General features: G+C 38.0%; 1 protein-coding gene across 1 annotated transcript in view; it reads right to left on the bottom strand.

The window, feature by feature from the left end:
- Nucleotides 1–519: 519 nt before the first annotated feature.
- CHRFAM7A (CHRNA7 (exons 5-10) and FAM7A (exons A-E) fusion) overlaps nt 520–20,652 on the bottom strand; it is a 38,451-nt gene continuing 18,318 nt past the window's right edge. The window contains exons 3-10 of the mRNA XM_069025585.1: nt 19,992–20,036; nt 16,054–16,163; nt 11,085–11,164; nt 9,784–9,951; nt 9,207–9,401; nt 7,886–7,972; nt 6,699–6,808; nt 520–4,613 (exon numbers count right to left, since the gene is read on the bottom strand). Coding sequence (XP_068881686.1) covers nt 4,095–4,613; nt 6,699–6,808; nt 7,886–7,972; nt 9,207–9,401; nt 9,784–9,951; nt 11,085–11,164; nt 16,054–16,163; nt 19,992–20,036 — 1,314 coding nt within the window. The 3' untranslated portion in view covers nt 520–4,094. The remainder of the gene's footprint in view (nt 4,614–6,698; nt 6,809–7,885; nt 7,973–9,206; nt 9,402–9,783; nt 9,952–11,084; nt 11,165–16,053; nt 16,164–19,991; nt 20,037–20,652) is intronic.

Genomic DNA, 20,652 nt, shown 5'->3' with positions numbered 1-20,652 from the left:
GAATAAAGTCTTGGGTTCAGCAACCCTTGATTTTTCACTTCTGGCACATGCTCAGTGGGATGTGGTAAAGATAGGAAGCTGTTTCAGCACGTGGGCAGAACAACTCATCTCTTTGCAAAACACTAACACATCTTTTTTCATCTGAGGGATAGTCTGCTGATTAGATATTTTTTCAACAGTAGCCAACAAACAAACTTTGCAGCTGGCAAAACAATTTATTCAGCTGGTATGGATTTGTTCTTTCTCTCTTCTGTGTTAAACTTCAAGAAATAAATTAATAATGGCATTGAGGCCAGTCCAAAATGTACATGGTATTTCAGTCCTACTCAGTTAACTTTGATTGCTTATGTAAGACTGAAGTAATATATGTTCGGTGTGGGACTGGTTGGCAAGAGAATGTATATTTAATTATCAAAGAACTCTGTCATCCCAGATTGATATATCCAAAGACATCTTTCTTCCTTTGATGGCTATTCCTGTTTTCTAGCACTTGAGTTTGTTTCCATCTTAGCAAAATGAAAAAGAATCAAAAGTCTCTTGATCTAAATCTTTTATTTGTACTGGACTGAAAAGGTATTGAGTTGCTTATATGACAATCAGTACCTGACAGATGTAACATCTCTTTCTAATGCCCTTTTTGCAATGTTTCGTAATGTAAAAAATAGTAAAACAAAGGAAAGAAAATCTGGGGCTTTGGTTTACCTTCTTGTCTTGCTAAAGAAGGTGAAGAGTTGAATTGTCACAGGTGAACTGAGACTACATCCTGCAGCTAGAGAATGTAAAGAGAATTTAAAATCTTTTAAAAAATTCTTACATTGTATTATCAATTCCTATATAAAATAATTTAATATTTTAAATACTTTTTAAATAATTTGTCTGTATTTAAAACTAACTTTTTAAAATTTTATGTTTGGAACCTTTTTGGCATTAACACTTAAATAATTTTTTTTTAAATATTAAAAAGTCTTTTAAATATTCAATACAATTCAATATAAAAACAGAAAAAGTAATATACATTGTTCACACATAGTATTGTACATGACACCTGAGCTCTAGAGTGAGCTTTTGAATTTGTCAGGTAAATCATAGTTTAAGTTATGGTGAACCACTTCTTATTCTCTCTCTGGACTCTTTAAGATTATAACAGATCTTTACCATCAATATGTAGTCTTTAATATTGTATACACATACTGTATAGAGTATTTAATTTCCATCTCTATGCCCAGAATTGTAAATAAATATTTTTTTCACAGCGTTTAGATCAAAATATTGTTTGCATACACAAATATATTTAAGACACACACAAGTTGACAAGAACCATACCGATTTTGCTCAGCTCAGTTACAGGAAAATTTAACTCAAAGGTGCCAAATAACATAATGGAGGAGTCACTCTTCTATTTAAAATGTATAATAAACTTATTACCAAATGTTTACAGGTTGTGTCAACAGTAGGAAAGTGAGGGTTCCCTTGTCCCCATGGTGCATTTTTGTTGACCCTGCCAATGATAAAGGCAGTGTGGGCAGAATTCTGGTTTCTCACAGCCCCTTTGTCAGCACCTGGAGTTCTCTGACAGTGTTACCAACTCACTGGGACAGACTCTGGCAGGACTTCACGTAAGGCCAAACTCTCCTGTTTTTAAGGGTAGGCATGTCTGTCACTGAAGATGAAGTTTACTGTCAAATTGTAACTTGCTTTCTCCATCATCCTATATTCAGAAAGATGATTTCTAAAGATACTGTAAACAGATTTGGGTGGAAAGAGGAGGACTCTCATGCTTCCTATACCACATGCATCATGTACTATGATTGCAATAGTTGTGTCCCATTGTGCAAGGTAGTCCTCAAAAGTCTTCATATTTTTCTTTGAAAAGCTCTTCTCCAAGAGGACCCCAGAACTTTACAAAGCCTAAATGGAATACACTACATAGCTATTTAGGGATACTTGCAGCAAGAAAAAATACCAATGCAAATCAACATTCTTATCAGGAAGCCTAGCCTAGAAAGATTACCCAGAAGAAGAGCACATGCCAGGTGATACGTGCCGTTATTCACAAATGAACAAAACTCACATTTCAGAGTTTACACTCATAGTTTCCCATTCATATGCAATCTAGAAACTACTTGCAGGAATTATTACATTGCTTATTCTTAATAGTTGTTCCGGAAAACATAACTTCTTCACAAGTAATTCTGACACATGGTTTCAGGATGAAGTTACAAGAAGGTTTTGAATGTTTTGCTCATGTCTTTGCAGTGTGAGATTCTAAGTGCACCTTCAGGAAAACAGAATTCACAAACTGAGAAATAGCCTGCCTTCCTTTCACTCCTCCTGCCCTATCTCAGGCACAAAGGTGCTTGTATAAGATGTTCAATCAGCTGAAGAATGGTATCTGGGGCAACTCTGGGCTTGCTTTACATTAAATTTGATTCTTCTGCTTTCAAGGGAGCAGACTCTGAGAAGGAAATTGTTACCTAGGGAGGATAAGCATTTCAGCCACTTTATTTTAATCGATCTTAAGAGATAAACTGAGACCTTAAGTTTATTTCACAGCAAAAACATGGTATCACAACAGGCCTTTGTTTGTGTTTCTGAAGACCTCAGCCAAAAAATTTGGATTCTGTAGGATAAAGGAAGCAGCCAATGCTAAAATAATCCTCTCCCACATCTTTTACCACTTACAGCAGTGGTTAGGAATACTAGTGTGCCAGCAAGGGATTAATTCTCAGCTGTTTTGTACACACAAAGTTTCAGGTCCTGGTATTCTCAGCTCAGCCCTTTTCATTTAGACATCAAAGTGACATCAAAACTAAGCATATTTTGACAAGAGAATTTCAGAATCAAAAATAAGATAAAATGCTGAACTACTATTTTGCCTTTGCAAAGGTCTGTCTAGACTTAGGAGAATTTGCATTTTAAGTTTTTACCTTTCCCTGAATGTATATGCAGTGTGTATATATAAATATGTATTTATATAGTTAATAGTTTATATCAGAATCAAGAAGCTTTATTATTCATTAGTACTCATCTGATGATAGACTGAGCAGAAAAGGTGCAGTTTTCTTGTGAAGACAATATTACGGTGACTCAACAGAAAGAGTTCTATAAAAGGCTAAGTATACAACAGATCAAACACTTAATTTTTAAATGAAAACCTTGATCTCAGGATTTAATGGCTTTTTTTTGCTTTAGATTCTTCATTTATGCTTAAGCCTGTACAAGACATTGAGTTACTTTTTCCACACTGGAATCCAGTTAACAGTAAAGAGACAAGCATGGGGGTTGGGCTTTTTTAAACAAGTGATGATGAAAGCATCTTAAATCAATTGGTTTTCTTTTTGATAGTTAAAATGGTTATCAGTTGAAAGAATGCCTTTCCGGGAAGAAGGAAGTAGTAGTCAACACTGCAACAATTACTGTGAAGCCTGTTTAGGAATTCAAGACAAATTTCTAGGTCAAATCCAGAAAGATATGGAAGGACAAGTTATGTGGTGCATCCTCTGAACTTTCAGGTTTCTAGTGTCTCAGACAAATTCAAAATTCTGAGAGTCATATATGTTGTATGCAAAGGGCATGGAGGGAGTTACAGACTGACTGGGTGTGAGTGAGGAGCTGAAGAGCTACGTATATTTCTCCCTTTTCTCTGTTTGAGCAGCCATTTGGATTTAATCCTCTCCTAAACATAGTGTTTGCCATCACTCATTCAAATAGTTAAGATGGACTGTGCTGTCCTTTATAACAAAGTCTGGAAGAAGTAACATTTCTGGCACTGCCTACCTCTTACTTTGTAACAGCCAGTTCGAACATGTGTAAGAGATGGTGGTGCAATACCCTGTCGTTCTGAAGAGAATTGCAGCCACTTGGCATTTTTCACAAAAGAGTGCTTGAAGGAGCTGCACAGACACAGCCCAGAGAGAAACTCTTGGCTTCCCTTCTGAAATGGTGCCACTCTTCCAAAAGGAACTCAGGACCAGAGAGGGGGGCAAAAGAAAGTAGACAATGAGAAGCACTATACTCATTAAAAACAAGCGATCAAAAGACCCCACATTCTTATTTGCTACATACCGTTCAGAGAAGCAGATTTTAGTTAGGAGTTAAGCAAAATCTTTAGACACAGCTTCTACAAAGTTTGGTGCTGACATTAAAATACCAATTGTACAAATGATTGTGAAGACTGAAAAGGCCATCAAGCAGAGCCGATCCACTACAGAGGCTGCAAACTTCCATTCATTGCAAATGGCTTCCTCTTCATCCTGGTCTCTGAATCGGTTTGCAATGTACCTGACCTCTTCCAAAATCTTAGCCAAATCTGGGTCACCTTCAGAGGGGTGGCCACTGTGCAGCAGGTTTTCTTCATCTGTTGGTGAGCAGGTCATCCTCCCACAGATCACGCCTGAATCAGTGGTGGGTGTGCAGTGAACCCCTTCCAGCCCCCTGAACCCAATGTACAGCATATTCCCATTACTGGATTGCTGTCCACTCACAGTGTTCATCTCCACACTGGACAGGCTGCAGCGACGCTGTTTATGTTGACAGGCAGGACGCACTTTATCTTCCCCTGGTCTTTTCATCCTCAGAAACCAAGCACACCAGTTCAGAAGGATAATTCGTGTCTGAAAGAAAAATTTTGAGAATAAGCATCTCTTCACACAGCCAGCCTTTGGTGCTGCTGGTGTTCAGGCAGCTGGGGTGACTGATGCATGGTGTTTGCTTAGCCTGCACAGAGTTCTAGAAAATGGTGCTGGAGTTTTCCAGCTGATTCATTTACCAATCACTGGGGTTGTTTTCTTATTCTAGCAGTGATGTTTATTGCCTCAGGCTGACTATTAGTACTGGGACTCCCCCCTCCTCAGATGGGAGTGTCCATAGTGTTAATTCTTCCTGACGCTTGAACAGTGACATGGCAGCCTTTTCCTCCTTTACTAGAAACCATGGGTTAGACCAAACCAAACCAAACCCTTACTGAAGAAGAGTTACTTTTTAATAGTCTTAATAGCACTGCTTTGGATGGTAGTCAATAAAGTTACAATTATTTTTTCTCTTATCTGTGCTCTAATATTAAATTCATATGCCATTACTGTTTGGGTTGGGTTGCTGAAACAGATTTTGGACTGGACTGGACTACCGAGCTTTAAAATGTTACGGCTCTGTTCTCCTATTGTGTTCACAACAGTTGGTGGCAGATTTTAGAAAAGAGATCTGGATGTAACATGGAGAAAATATGGGAAAATTACTTTGATTTAAAAAAAAATACTTTGCGGATTTAATCTGTGTGTATCATTTTACTGTTTTCCACATTGCCTTAATCTAGCTTTACAGAAAGTGCAGGAAAGCCAGAGACTGTTCCACTTCAAATGAAAGCTTCTGTAATTTATTTAAATCAGATTTTAAGAGCTCATTCCAGCATTTCTTTCTCAGAGTTCTAATGAAATATTATTGTATCATATAATAAGTAAATCTTACCCTATAACTAATATTAGATTTGGTCCATTTATTCTGACTGTAGATTGTTACTCAGAGTAGATATTATATCCACGCAAATATCCCAGCCAGAGACAGATCTTGCCCTATTACTTTTTTTATGCTATCAAGCTTCACCAAGAAGGATAATATTCATTACCTGAGGGCCTGATCCAAAATCCACCAGTGTCCAAAAAATGTTTGTTGGACTTCAGCTTCTCAATCCTACAGCTCACTCCTCAACCTCAAGTAGTCTGTTTTCTGAGGATGTTTGGCTCAGTACTAAATATTGTCCCCTTTAGGTCATCAAACACACGTCTGAAGAGATCTGCCTTTTATTCTCTTCACTGAAATTTATTTTAAAGTCACCACCCCCAAACAGGCCAGGGAATATCTCATTATCTCTTGTCCTCAGGGCACTGCTGTATGCACATTGTTTCCAGCTAGTAAGGATAATAATAACTCATTGTTCTAGAGAGAAAAAAAGGAGAAAGGTCTTTCCATCTTCAGAAATGCCTGATGCTGCTGTGAACTGGGTGAAGTCAAAGGAGGGGACATTTAGCTGATGACAGCAGTGTGTAGTCATCTGATATCAGCATAATATTCTCTGTAAAAACCACCCCTCATAGAAGGACATTATTTTTAAAAGTCTTATGTGATTAGAAAAAATATTTTCATTCTTTGCACTTTACAGATGCTCTTGAACAGAGATATAAAGATCAGGATTTTCAGAGCAAGTTCCACTTTAACAGCATCTTTAACAAATACTTCTTAGGCTATGTATGTTTCTGTATGGACAACAGCTAAGTATGTAGCACCTGCACAGCTGCACCTCAAGAGTAGTGCATTTCATGCATTTATCATCTCCATCAGCACCTTACTCTTTTCTTCTACCTGGTTCACTTCTAACATCTGGAAATTTCTTATTTGAAAATCACCTTCATTTATATATTTAGGTTTTAACAAAATCCTGAGTTGCATGTAGCTGTTTTGAAGGATATGAGAAGATAGTGGAGGTATATCCATTCTCTCTCACACACACACGTTTTCTAAAAAACCAACCACACGAAACGTATCTGGACACCTCATTTCTGGTGAAACTGCTTTTCCAAACAAAATGTCTGGGAAGTATTTATATGTTTTTAAGAGTTAGAAGTAATCATGGGCCACTGGCTACTCTATCACATCCCTGAGCTGTACATTTATGCAATGGATAGTGAAGGACAATCAAACCTTACCCATTTAGGCATTTTTCCTCCATCTGGATCATGATGGTGGTATTGTAGAACAATAACAGTGACAACAACAGAAAGACCAACAATAATCATAGTGCTGGCAAAATACTGAGCTGCAAAATAAAGAGATAATTACAGGAACATACTTTGGTTGATATAGCCTTAATAAGGGGTGTTTATGTATGCATTCACAGCATTTAGTTCTTTGTCCAGTGCTCTAGGTACTTTTTAAAGATTTCTCAACAGCAGAAAGATCAGACATTATTTTGAGGGGATAGCCAGCTTTTAGCTGTTGTTTTTGTGGAACTAAAGCACCTGCCTTTTCTAAGAAACCTTGACACAGGCTGCCTTCTAATTTTCTTTCAGTATTATTACAGAGACTGGCTAGTACTTTTGTTGGGAAATAGAATTATTGGGATCAATAAAAGAACTGTAGCAATAGGCCTGTAAGCAAAAGGCCTGTGTGTGAGAAAAACTTTCCATGGGAAAATCTCTGTGTGAAAGAAGAAAAAACAGGGCTGAGAACAAAGAGGGAGTTTGAAGACTTGCAGCTGTTCAGATAAGACCTGGAGAGGGGGAGGTAAACTTTGAATTCTTTTAATCATAACATAACTAATAGAAGCTTGCCAATGTAAGTCCAATTAAGTAGAAGCAGAAATGTGCTTTGATAAGTTTTAAGCCACTTAAGAGTTAACAAGCTGGTATACTATATAAGTGCCTCTGGATTGCTAATAAACAGAGTTTTGCGCTTATCAACCAAATTCATTTTGGACTGCTTTTCTCCCCCCGTTGGAGTCCCTGGGCTTTCTCCCTTTTACAATTCCAACGTACTTTTTTTGAAAAGTTTCTCTTTTTGTTTGAACAATTACGGTAGGAAGATGTAATTAAGTTTAGCTCTGTATTCCTAATTGGAATTAGGAATATAGAACACAATCCGGCCTGTTGTGTCAAAATTGCAACAAATTCTTCCATGGAAAATAGACTCTCTTATGCTTTCCCCAAATATCCATAGGTTCTCTATTTCGTTCAGAGCAGAGAGCACTCATCAGAGCCTCTAATCAATTTGCAATATTTTTCTAATTGAATTGCAGTCATCCATTGTACAGCTGGTGATTTGCCTTAATTGCTGGCCTTTGTGCAAAGTCACTGCACCTTGTTTGCTAAAAAAATCCAAGTGAATAAAAGCTTACCAATTAAGGGCACAGAGTCAGATGTTGCTGGCATAATTTCAGCCACAAGCAGCATGAAGACAGTGAGAGACAATAAAACTGTTATACCTGAAAGATAAAGTGTGAAAGCATATCAGTAGCTTTTAATTACAACAGGGAGAGAAACAAAATTAATCTGAAGGAGTGCTCTCTGAGAAATGTAGTCCCACTGTACCCCTGCTCCAGCACATTGGTGCTACTCCTGCCCTTCCTTGTACTGCCTCAAGTTCAGGGGAGCAGTGCTGCCAAACTGGTACCAATGCTTGCACAGACGTGGATATTTGTACATCCTTGTAACAGTTCAACTTCTATCATCATTTACTAATTAGCTGAGGCAAATCAAAGCACTGTGTTAACTTTAGAAACATGGTGTGAACTTGAGTATTCGAGCGTGTGACACTTGATTAGTTGTCATGGAAGCTACAGGTGGTGTAATACATAAATTTCCTCAAAAGCAGATTTGCTGCCTTGGACAGACTTTGGTGTCCTTTGATATTACTGTTGGGCTCCGCAAGGGGTTATGCCCAAGCAGTCTTGACTGTTGAGTTTTGGAGTTCGACTTAAGTTGCTCAGTGATGAGTTCCCGTCTTTCTGGAAAAAGGCTTTACTCTTTTCTCAGAACTAGACTTAAGCAATAAAGAGTCATTGTCAGGTGGGAAAGGATTTAGGAACAAAGAATTCATGTTAAAATATGGTGAGGTTCAACTTGATTAGGAAGGATATTACTCAATTAAACCATATTCTGCATGTCAGTTTTGTTTCTATCTTTAAACAGCAATGTTTAATTAGTAGAAGTCAGTTCATTTGAATTTTGTATGGGACAAAAGGTTTGCTTACATATTTAAACTCCATCTTAAAGATCAAGTACTCAAAATCAGATTTGTTTCACAAACCAATATTTGAGTTAAAATTCACTATAAAAAGTACAATAGGAGCAATTAGAATCAATCTTTCTGAGAAGGCACTATGGGCTCTTAATACAACTCAAAAGGAAGTATGAAGAGGAATTCAATGTTAAAGTGTTCAAATGCGTATTTGTAAACTTTAGCTTGTTAATTAATTATTAATCATTAATCTCACATTAATGAATGTGAGATTCAGCAAATAAATGTCAAAATGAAAGCCTACTTCTTAAGGAAGGTGCTGGGGAATTGTTTATGCCTCTGCTGGTTCAGCATCAAACAGTAAAAATAGCTCGTGAGTCACAAACTATTCCTCCTGCCTAAGACTGTTAAAAAAGAAATTTTAAAAGGACAACTTCTTTTGGTTTAGTCATATTTACAATATCCTATTAATACTTTACCTAGTGAGATCTTCTCTCCCGAGTCTGCTGGAAGCAGGAAAACTAACAAAGCAAGTGCCGATATCAGGACACAAGGAATAAGGAGATTGAGTCCATAATAAAGAGTCCTACGTCTCATGGTAACTGTGAAGGTTACATCTGGGTAGGGTTCTTTGCAACATTCATAAAAGCTCTCAGTTCTCTTCCCAGGAACTCCTGTGAAGGAGAAAAGAGGAAGAAAACCAGAAATTAATGTGAATAAACTGTATATTATGTAGCATTTATTTTTTAAAAGGATAAATTTAGCTTTCCAAGTTTTACTGCATGTAAAACTACTTCTTTAAGCTTACTTCCCACTTTTTCTCAGATGATAAAGGAAAATCAGATAAAAGATACTTGCAGAACTCAAGCAGCAAATTTGTCTTTTTTTTTTATGTTGATTTGCATCTCAGATCTGTTCTCAAGAGTTCCAAATGCCACTGGCTAGGTCATTTATTAATTTAATTTCTGTCTTCATTCCCCAATTCTTAGTCCATCCATTTCAGCAGTGGAGACAAGGCTGCAAGTTCACAGTGTAAATAAGGAACCAAGAGCTCACCTACTAAGTCCCACTCTCCATTTGAAATGTAGCCAGATATATCTGCTTCTTGCATTTGTAAGTCCAAGGACCAGCCTCCATAAGTCCAGGATCCAAACTTCAGCTTACATTTCTGAACATCAAACGGAAACCAGCGCACATCTATGTAGCATGAGCTTTTAAATATGCCTAGGTGAGATTTTAAACAAGAACACTTAATTTGAATGCTTGTTCCACATAATTTCATGTACATTTTGTAACCAGCATTTTTTCTACATTGTGCCTTCTGTTTTTCGCTTGTAAAGCATATTTAATCTCTGTCATGTCTTGACATATAAAGAGCAAAAGTCAGTCAAAGAAAAGGGAAAGAACTGTACCATTAATGTTTTGATGTTATTAACTATTTTTTAAGATACTCTTCCATTTTGGCACGTAATGGAAGAATATTTAGAGAAGAACTCAAATTTCTAGATACAGTATTTCAGAAAGAAATGAAGCAGAATATGTAATCTGTTTATATTTCTTTTACTGACTAAAGCAAGAAATCCTGAATTATAAGAAATTCTGAAATATTATTTGCTGTGTTATTAGATTTATATGCTCTTGATTTACTCAGGAAATCTAGCTTCTTATTTTCCACTTGTTGAGTCAGACGCTGTCCTTCAGCAGCTTTCAGAATTGAATTGAAAATCCCCCACCAAATGGAACATCTTAAATCAAGACAGCATCTTAAATGAAGAGGCAAACCCCTGAAATCCTCTGGAGATCTTAGGCAGAAAACCTAATTTGTCTGGAAAGCATTGGCTCTACTGCTGTAGTTTGCAAAACTCTGATACTAGGAAGAGTTAATTCTAGTGATTATGCTAATTGAGTTGGGGAACAGAAACAGTGCTCCACTGCTATACATCCAGACCAAAAATTGTTTTGATGAAGCACTCACTGAATCATTTCAAATAGAAATGCATCCAAGATGTTACGGAGCATCTTACTGTAAAGTTACATATTAATAAAAGAAACACTAAAATAAAAATTTATTGAGGCATTACCATGATTTTAACAAACAATATCATTTTAAAGTAAGGACTTCCAAACTTCTGAAATTGTGCATTATGACAGAAGAATTTACATAATTGTAATAAAACATGTATCTTGTATAGTGGTTTCCATGCAAAGGCGTTAACCATGTAACCATAATGCATCTAGGTTTACATCTATCAGATTATGCTAGCTCAACAAATAAAATATAAGAAAATTTATGGCAAATTTGAAACCACACCACACATAAGTAATCTGCCAAAATTTATGACATGCAAACAGCCTACCTGGTGGCAGGTATTGGCAATGTCCTGAAGAATTGACTAAAACATTAGTGTGAAAAGTAGCATCAAATCTTTCATCAGCACTAGAACAAGGGAAGAACAAAATGGGTTATTTGCTCTTTGACTGGCTGAAGAATGTCTGAGACAAGTCTGTTCTCATTAAAGGACTATGTCATCCCAAAAACTTGACAGCTTTTTCCCTGTCACCAGTTTTCTGTGGCCTCAGAGTAACTGGTCTGATACTTCTGGGTTTGGTTCTGATTAAGAACTGTAACTGAAGGTGAGCCACCTCATTCTTGCTGCTCACCTGCCCGCTAGATTCATTATAGTGCCTTGGCTCTATTGATTTCTATTTGGAAAGTAAGCACTTCTTAAAAACTTCTCAAACAACTGTACAGGGAGATCTGTTCTCTTGCTGTCTATGTTAACAGCAGCTAATGGATATGAGGAGATGGATACTCCAGTATCTGTGCCTTCCTACCTCTTTGCATGGGTGAACGTTATTACTGCATGTTATACATGAGACTCTTCAATGCAGCTCCAGCCTTCGTTACCTACCTCAGAACCCACAAACTTGGTTCAGACCAAAAAAAAAAAAGGCAGCCTTATTCAAGGTGTCAGTGTAGTGGTGCTGTCCTTACAAGTCTTTAGAAAAGAATCACAATGTCATTTGGAGAGTGCTCCAAATTATGAATTGGCAGCTACTGCCAAGGAATATCTCAACTATATCAGGCACTATGTCCCAGGAATTTACCAGGCATGAACATGTTAAGAACTTCTATATGGGAAGCACAATGAGACATAGGCTACTGTATTTGTTGTATTGTTTGTAGTCTCCAACCTGTCTCCTTGTGGGGTGGGTTGGCACACGAGGCAAATGCAGAGCCAGCTGTGCTGGGCAGGGCAGAGGAGTCACACAAGCCTAAGAGTCTGGATTCTTGCAGCAATCTGGACTTTGAAAACCTGTCCATCTCTAGATTGATTGGAACAAGACAATTCTCTGATGTCTCTTTGTGTATTAGTGGTTTAGTATTTCATAATTTTCTAATCGCCTTTTAAGATATCATCAGAAAAATAGAGTAAAAATCTGAGATGGGCATAAAGTGAAATATTCATAACTCTAGCAGAAAATCAAGTACATTAAAAGGTGTTTATTAGCAGAAAAACCCTTATTGAAATATTTTGAAAAGAGTACTCTAATATTTGATCTATTCTGATGCAAATTTTATATCTCAGAAGCTAAAATAAAGCAACTGTTATTTTAGACATTTTTAATTTGCATTTTATTTTCCCCTTATGTATTTGAAGAACTTAGATTTTAAAAACTATCTGGGCTGGTCTGTGAAATATGCAGACAAGAAAAAGCTAAATCCAAATAATTACTTGCCCATCTGGAGTTGCACTTCTTCCTGTGGTGAGCAGAAGGCTCACAAGTACTGAAAATATTTGCAAGTATTTAATTCGAACTTTGAAGAGAAGCAGAGAAGTCTCAGTATTGTGTATGTATGATGCCTGATTCTAGCACGCTGAGGGGAAAAGGCAGTTCAGTTCTAAGGCCATTGAACCAGTGCAGGCCACTCCTTCAGCTTCACAGCCCAAGGTTGGATTCTCCCAGTTTGTGTTGCAGTTCCTCTCCCAGCTGGAGCTCTAATTCTTCTCCTTCCACATCCTGGCTCCCTGTTTTTGTGATACTTGTAAGAAACTGATGCTGCAAAGATCTCTACTGAGTGCACTGCCAAGTTTGGTAGAGGATACTGGGGAGAAGGGCAGCAAGATCACACACACATTTACACAGGTGTGCATGCACACAGGTGCGTAAGTCTCACTTCCTTAGAAAACCAGACCTAAAGTCCTCCAACAAGCTTCTGTATTAGACAAATAATTGCTTTGACTTCAAACTAATAAGGGTTACATGATAGAATTCAAATAAGTAGTCAAATTTAGGATGTAAAAATATCCATGCCACACAAATTACTTGTAAAGTGGAAATTAATGACTCCTAGGCTAGGTTCTGTTGTCTTCCTCTGGAGCAAAGGGCAGTTAAACACCAGGGAGTTGCTTCTAAGACCTTGCTGCTGTTTCTGGTAATTGGCAAAAACAAAATTTTCCCAAGAACACAAGTGATCAAGGAACCTTGATTGCATTGCCACATGACTTTGCCTTTCATAGGCACATTCTTAAAGGAATATCAAGTGGTACTCAGATTCAAATATGAAATTCTTTTTTTCTGAAAAAGGAGCATGTGTTTTTCTATGCCATGCCTCTAATCATTTTTTGAAATGCACTGCTTCAATTGGAAATGCACCAAGTATCTAAGCCTCTGCTTGAAGAGACTGGACATAAATGTAATGATAGAAAACCATTTCTGCTACCGTTCTTCAGGGTATAAGCACTTGAAAGCAGATACTGATTACAGTACATTGAGATGACAAAGCTGTACCTAGAAGATAGAATCCCATTGGGACCTAACCTCAGGTTTATAAAACTGGAAAAATGGAACTGTTAAAATGAGACGTACTTTCCAGAATTTTTGTCATTCCATGAAGCACTGAACACTTTGTGGCCGTTTGGAAAAAAATTCCACCAGAAATGAGCACTTTTAGTAAGTGTAGTTAAAAGTGGAAGATAGTCCACAGGACACTAACACAGTCGATCCTGGAATCTGTACAAAGGCCAAGATTTTCTTTCCTCAGTAAAACTACAGATGAACTGGCCCTGCTCTCCCCACAATAGACTGGTTGTAAAATTTAATCAACTGCCACAATTTCTCTGTACTAGGCTGCAGCAAGATGTGTAAGGACTCAAGGCATAGTGAAACATTCATTCATTAAAATTGAAAGTGAATTTATAGTTCATTAATTTCTCTGTAACTGCAGATGTATATCCCTAGTGAAGCATAGAAATTGAAAGCATCTATCTCAAAATGGCATGTCACTAGAAGGGAACATCATAATATTCCCAATGTAATTTCATACAGGAATGAGAATCTATTTTAAATAGCTTTGCTCTCTGACTAAACTCTGCATAAGATTTTTGGATTAAATATGTGTTTGCAATAGAGAAACTGTAGAATAATTATTTCATGACTGAGTCATAGTTAACAATCCAAAGATTTGAAAACCTGTATTAACAGAAAAATTGGGGTTTCAGTTTTTCAGGTTATTGTGACCCTTCTCATTCTATAAAGCACTCCAGCTACAGTTAGCATGTATATATTAATATTACTAATGTCTAAAATATTACCCTTTCATTTTGGATATACTTAAATACTGAAGCCTAAATTGTCATGCATATTGCAAGTCTCTCTCAGGTATGTGATATATATGAGGAAGAATATTGTCATAACTCATTTTTTTGGAAACCACTAAACTGCTGTTGTAGAGTACCAATTTTATGGCATACACAGCATGTCATTCATCAGGACAATGGAAATGAAGGTGTCATTTGTCAGATTCTCCCAAGAACGCTGTCACTGATGGAGTCAAGGTAGCTAGAGATAACTGCTCAAGAAAATAAATTTGTATTGAAAACTACATTAAGATTAATGTTTCAAAAAATACCTGTCTCAGGTATCAGGCTGCTCCATTTTGTGTACAGAGCATTTGAAAGAGTTTTTTAGGCTGGTTTGTGGACAGTTTGCCATGCTTAAACCAGAAGTGAGCAGTAATCTTGCCAGGCAGTTACCCTGAGTATAGTGAACTGCAGTGGAGCTCACCTCAGATCACTCAGTGTTAGCTGTGCTTCTGGGAGAAGCACTGCCACAATGCAGGCCCTGCAGAGAAGTACCCCAGTGCCTGACAAGTACTGCCACTGCATGCTGTTATCCCTTTATTACAGTTCAACAGCACCTGTGATTGCAACATTGAACACAGGGGTGAACACCAAAAGGCAAATGGGAGCAAAACTGCAGCTGACACATTGGGAACAGCTATTCTCTAGGTCTTGTTGCAACAAAAAGCAGCTCCTGAAGTGGGAAAGGAGATCAGGCTGATAAACACAGCAGAGTGTGTTCTTAGTAGACACATGGCAGAGAAACAGAGGAAAGAATGCCATCAGGAAGACAAAAAGTTCATGTCATCTGCCCAGGCAATGAAACAATGTGCCCTGGCTACCACAGAAGAGCCAGTGCTACATGTACAGAACAGATGTAAATTCTTTCCAGTACCTGGGCAACAGCACACAAGCCCAAAACAACTGCAGCAAAAGGCAAGTTGTTATAGAGCAGGCAGCTCTCATCGTTTTATATTTTGAACTAAATAAATTCCACAATGGGAACTACCACGTAACAGTACAGCCAAAGCATCTCTCAATGCCAGCCAAAGGTTCTGCAGTGGACTGATGGCAATCTGTCCCTGATATAGGCCCAACTCAGGAAAGTTTGAAGAGAGCAGCAAATATCCCAGCTATTTTCGTAGCAGGAAGAAAGAGTGACACCAAAACTGGACATGGAAAAATGCAAAGATCCTTCCTGGCAATTACCTCTCCTGTCTGTAGCAAAACCCAAACTAAAACCTGACAAGCAGGCAAACATCAGATTTGAATTCATCAGTAACCATTTAAACCAAAAAATTTCAGAGAAAATTATCACTATCCATACCATGAAACACCATCTCGTAAAAGCCACTTAATTAGAATTGGTAGTAGGGACAGTGTTGTTATTCACAAAGTATTTACAAATATGTCCTTCTGTTCTGTGAACAGGAGACTGGTAATTTTCCAGTATTCCAAACACCTAGAAAGTTTTGGAAAATTATTTTTAAATCTAGGCACTTTTTTGAGATTATGTCATTTGCCTTGCCTTATCTTTGTGTTTGGACAGGGTGTTAGAAAACGTCATGTAGGCTCCCTTTCCCATGAAAGGTTGGAGCAGCTGAGCTTTCAAGGTCTTTCCAACACGGGATATTTTGCAATTCTATAATTCTATGATCTTCTCTCCATCCCTACATGTGCACATAAAAAAAAGTGTGTCTACCTGTTATAGAGAAGAATATCGGGCTTCCAAATCAGTCCATCGGGGAAACGGACATTCTTCACTCCTGGGTATTCAGACACATTCCACTGTAGATAATGATCTGTCCAGTACTAAGCCATACACACAAAAAGTAGGTTAGGTCATCTCATCCACTGGTTTACTGTAGTTCTCCAGGGACTGGATGGGCTGAAACAGTAGGTGTTCTCTTGTTTAGCTTCAGGGAGTGAAATGTTTGGAAAGGGTGAATTAGGCCACCTAGAGCTCAATGGAACTCAAACCCCTCATTTTCAATTCATGCTGCAGTGCACATAACAGCCTAGAAGATATTTGGGGTGCTTGTGTTTTATTGTTCACACTGTCTCAGGTGCCAGTTTGGGATTGAACTGCTTTTATAATTCACAGAGTAACTTCCATTATCTTCATAGACAACTTTGTTTTCTGTTGTTGGAAATTCTCAGGTTGTAGTACCTCGCTAATAGCCATGGAGTAGAGCAGCCAGCATTCACTGCTGACAGAAGATGACTGTGATGCCACAAGGTTAATGCCAGCGTAGAAGGTCTTGGCAGCTCCTGGGGCCTGGTGTTGGGCAACCTCTGAGGCAGCTGCTCTTTAGCACTGCTCGGTCCCACAAGTTTCCTCCCTGGCTGGAGCTTCCCCTGCCAGAGGCGGCCGCCCTGGGGCTGCCTGTGCTCCTTTCAGCCCAGCCCTGGCTGCTGTCACAGTCAGGCTGGCACAGGCAGGCTGGCACAGTTGCACCAGCCGGGCTTTGATCTGAGCTCAGTACTGCTAAATCCCCCACTCTGCCACCACCATATGGTGGTGCACAGCCATTAACAAGAGCAGAGCCCCAGCCTGCAGCCAGCTGAGCACTGTGGCAGCCCCAGCAAGCTCCTTACCTCCTGCACTCCAGGGAAACAGTACCATCAGCTGCTGTATTTTCCTGAAATTGAGGTTGTACATCACTCCTTACTATGCAAATGACTTGCCATGATACTAAGGTGGTTCCTGTTGTGCACCAAGGGTATAAGGAATAAAGTTCAATTTGTTTTACAAAATTTACAGAATTTTTTCTTACAATGGCTATGTTTCATTATAATGTGCTTCTATCTCTACATTATCTTGTTTATGCTAACTTTGCTTGGCTGTAGGCATCATGTAACTTACAGTGAAGACTTGTCCAGATTTACCAAGCTGTTGCAATGCCAAATGTTAATTTCTTAAATGTAAACTTTTAAATGGGGGATTAAATGTAGTATACTTACTCCTTCAGTCTAGTGGTCCTTGTGAAAATGTTTGATCGACATTAAGGTCAGGATAAATTGCCAGTGGGTATTGTGAAGGTAAATGTTATTGGTCATTCTCATAGGGTATTCACATCAAACTGGTCTATGTAATTCCTTGCATTACTGTCATAGGCAAGTTTTGGTTTGATAACTCCAAGTAAGTCCCCAGTTAGCCTCATGCTGCTGGTATTCAAATACATTCTTGTACCTTTACAACAGCATAAATTACCATTTTGATGCATTCAACACAACTAATAGCATTCATCATGCAGCTTTTATAAAGTGTTTACTATACTTATTCTTGGCCTGTGCTTCTATATTTATCTCATTTATTTTTTACAATGAGTTTGTAGCAAAACTGGACAAAAGATCTGAGTCATGCACTGCTTTTTCCTTTTGCTTTACAGATAATAGTTTTTTATGGAAATCTTCAATTATTTGGCTCTGTTCATAGTTTTTGTTTTCACAGTTTTCTAGTTAAGATACATGTGTTCATCTATACACAGCTTCTGTAAGCTAATCAACTGCTTCTCATCTTTTATCAGAAATTTTACACACATTTTCCCAGTAAACTGTTTTACATGAACTTCCTCATAGACACAAGTCACTGTATTTTTTTAACACTTTGTATAATGTAGAAGTCCTGAGGTGACAGGATACATCTGTTTTTCCCAAAGGCCAGCAATGTAAGCAAATGAGGTGTGTGGGTCTGGGGCATTGAAAGCCGTGGCTCTCGTGGCTTTGGGTGACTCATTCTCAGAAGCTGCCAGAGCAGGTCACTCACGGTCGCGGTGGCAGGGCCAGGGCTGGCAGGCTGCACTCACTGCCAGCTGAATGCATCCTGGATATCAACATATCCAATCATTTCCTATCCCAACTTACGTTAGGAGTTACCATGGCCACTACACTGTAGCACAGGGTGATGCTGAGTGACGTAAAGACAGTTCAAGGGCAATAGAAAACTTAATATTCAAGTCTGGATTCGAGATAATGTTAAGCAGATTTTACAGTTGCTCTGTTAGCCTTGTGTACAAAGTGCTCACCCATCCAGCAGGGCATGAGCTGCTTCATTTTGCTTTAACTTTAGAGCTACTGTAGCTGAAGCACCTTTAATTTGGATTAAAATAGCAAAGAGCTCAGGGTGCTTAGGTTAGTACCAACCTGTGTGGCCAGGCAAGGCTCCTGCTGTAACTTAGATCAAGTTTTAGATTTTTGATGCTGAACAGTATTGCCATGGAGATAGTGGCCAGATGAAATAGTCTGCATGTATAACTACTAGATTTATATTCCCCTTTCTCTCAGGTTATTTTTTGTATTTAAGTATTTTGGTGATGATTACATAAAATATATTTAAGATAGATTGCTGATTATACACACATACATATCAAGGAATTCAGTGGAGAGGAATTTCAGGGAAAAACTTATTTAGATCATTTAGAATAATAAAATGACATATGTTAGCCTTAAGCATGCTTCGAATCTGTCTAGAACACCATTAATAGAAAGTTAATACACAAACACTTTTATTTTATGTGTACACAGGCCATGATGAGTGGCTACTTTTTTTGTAGTAACCAAGTGAGCTTCTCATTGCAGTCTTAACATGCTCTATATCCAGTATATGCTCAGGTGAATAAATCAAAAGAAATACAGAATGTATAATATAATCAATGATTTCCTTAGGGGGAAAAAAGACAATCTCAAAAAGGATAAGGATGATGTGAGATAAAAGAGAAGGAAAATAAGTTATAGCCTCTTGAGTAAGAATTGTTGTCTCTTTTCCTGGTAAGAAATCATAGCAACTATAATCATTGTAGCTAAAAGCCAAAAGCATATTATATTTGACACTTTTAATCTTGCTGTACAACAGGCCTGTAAAAAAGCATGAGTTGACTTCTTCCATGTCAGATTTTCCTTGTGTATAAATGGAATAGCCATGCTATCCTTACAGGTCATCAGAATAGTCTTTCATTTGTTTCCTAGGGCCTACATCAGTGCAAGTGAGGTGCTCTACTGAAAATGTTACAGTAAAAGAAAAAATAATGCATTTAAACTTAATGAGCTGGTAAAAGAAACTGAAAGGTGTAAAGTTTCTGCAGAAGCAGCATGATTGTCTGGAATGATAAAAATCTTCTGTAAACCTTTACTCAAACCAAACAGTTCAGTTTCTGTAATACTGACGGGAATTCAATTAATGGCAAATTCTCATCCATGCTGCTATAGATGGAGAAAACTCCATGTCACCCTGTCTTTGCAGAGCTTATGACAAACTTATGGTGGAAATGTTTGTGGATGCATTAGGACTCCACAGGAGTTAGCATGCTAAGAAGCACCTTGTTAATTCTAAGTCATAATGTAACCTTTCAGAGAAAACAATTTCAAAATAGTCTCATAAAGTTCTTGAACAGTCTATTATCTGTTCCATTTATTAAAAAGTGATTGAAAATTAACTACTGCCCAGCAATGCTGGCCATGAGTTAATGAGGACAAAGTTCTCTGCTGTGGTATCTAGTGGTAGGAAAGAAAATCTGACATGGAAGAATGAGTCAACTCATTTTTTTACAGACCTGAAAGTTTTCTAAAATTCAAACCCCCTCACCAGATTAAACTCTAAGACTGAAGGGAAAACCAAATATACTTTGTTTCTAAACTTACCATTTGTAGCCAGATATTTGTCGTTAATACTTGATTCTTTTCATCCTGGAAAGAAGGATAATACCAGTAAATGCATTTGACTATTATAAAATAGCCAGTTGTGCTAAAGTACCTTTCAAAGCAATGAGAATTGTTGCCACTTACTTATTGCCACAGAAGTTTTCACAGCTACTTTTTAATTTCAATTTCATATTACCACAGTCAGTCAAACTGTTTCCTGGGGGTATCCTTCTGCCATACTCTTCACTGGGGCCCTTTTTCAATAAAGAATCTCCAAAGGCAAGGCAGATTACAGCAGGGGCTGCCTGTATCACCTTTCTTAGGAGCAGCCCTCTCAGTAATTAACCTTATCCACTGGACATATGCAGACAGTAGAAAAAATAATGAGCAAAGTGTGGCTAAGCTCAGATGATGGGTGTTGAGGCCATTCTGAGGAGCTTCTTAACAGACAAGTAGCACCACTCATGTCAGCAGAACTATACAAAAAGTGTTGCATCAGCTTTACCAGAAAACTCTTGTCAGGGCAGAATGTTATTATTTTTTTAAGGCCTTTCCCCTGGACTTCTGTGACTATTTGATGTAAGTTCAGGTGACACAGTAGGCATCTTAATACTAAAGTTGTAGAGTTTACTTCTTTACTTCTCAGACACAGGAAAATATC

Source organism: Aphelocoma coerulescens, chromosome 10 (assembly GCF_041296385.1).
Source record: "Aphelocoma coerulescens isolate FSJ_1873_10779 chromosome 10, UR_Acoe_1.0, whole genome shotgun sequence".
Classification (NCBI taxonomy): Eukaryota; Metazoa; Chordata; class Aves; order Passeriformes; family Corvidae; genus Aphelocoma; species Aphelocoma coerulescens.
Note: the sequence above shows the minus strand (reverse complement) of the source record. Positions and strands in the feature narration are given on the sequence as shown.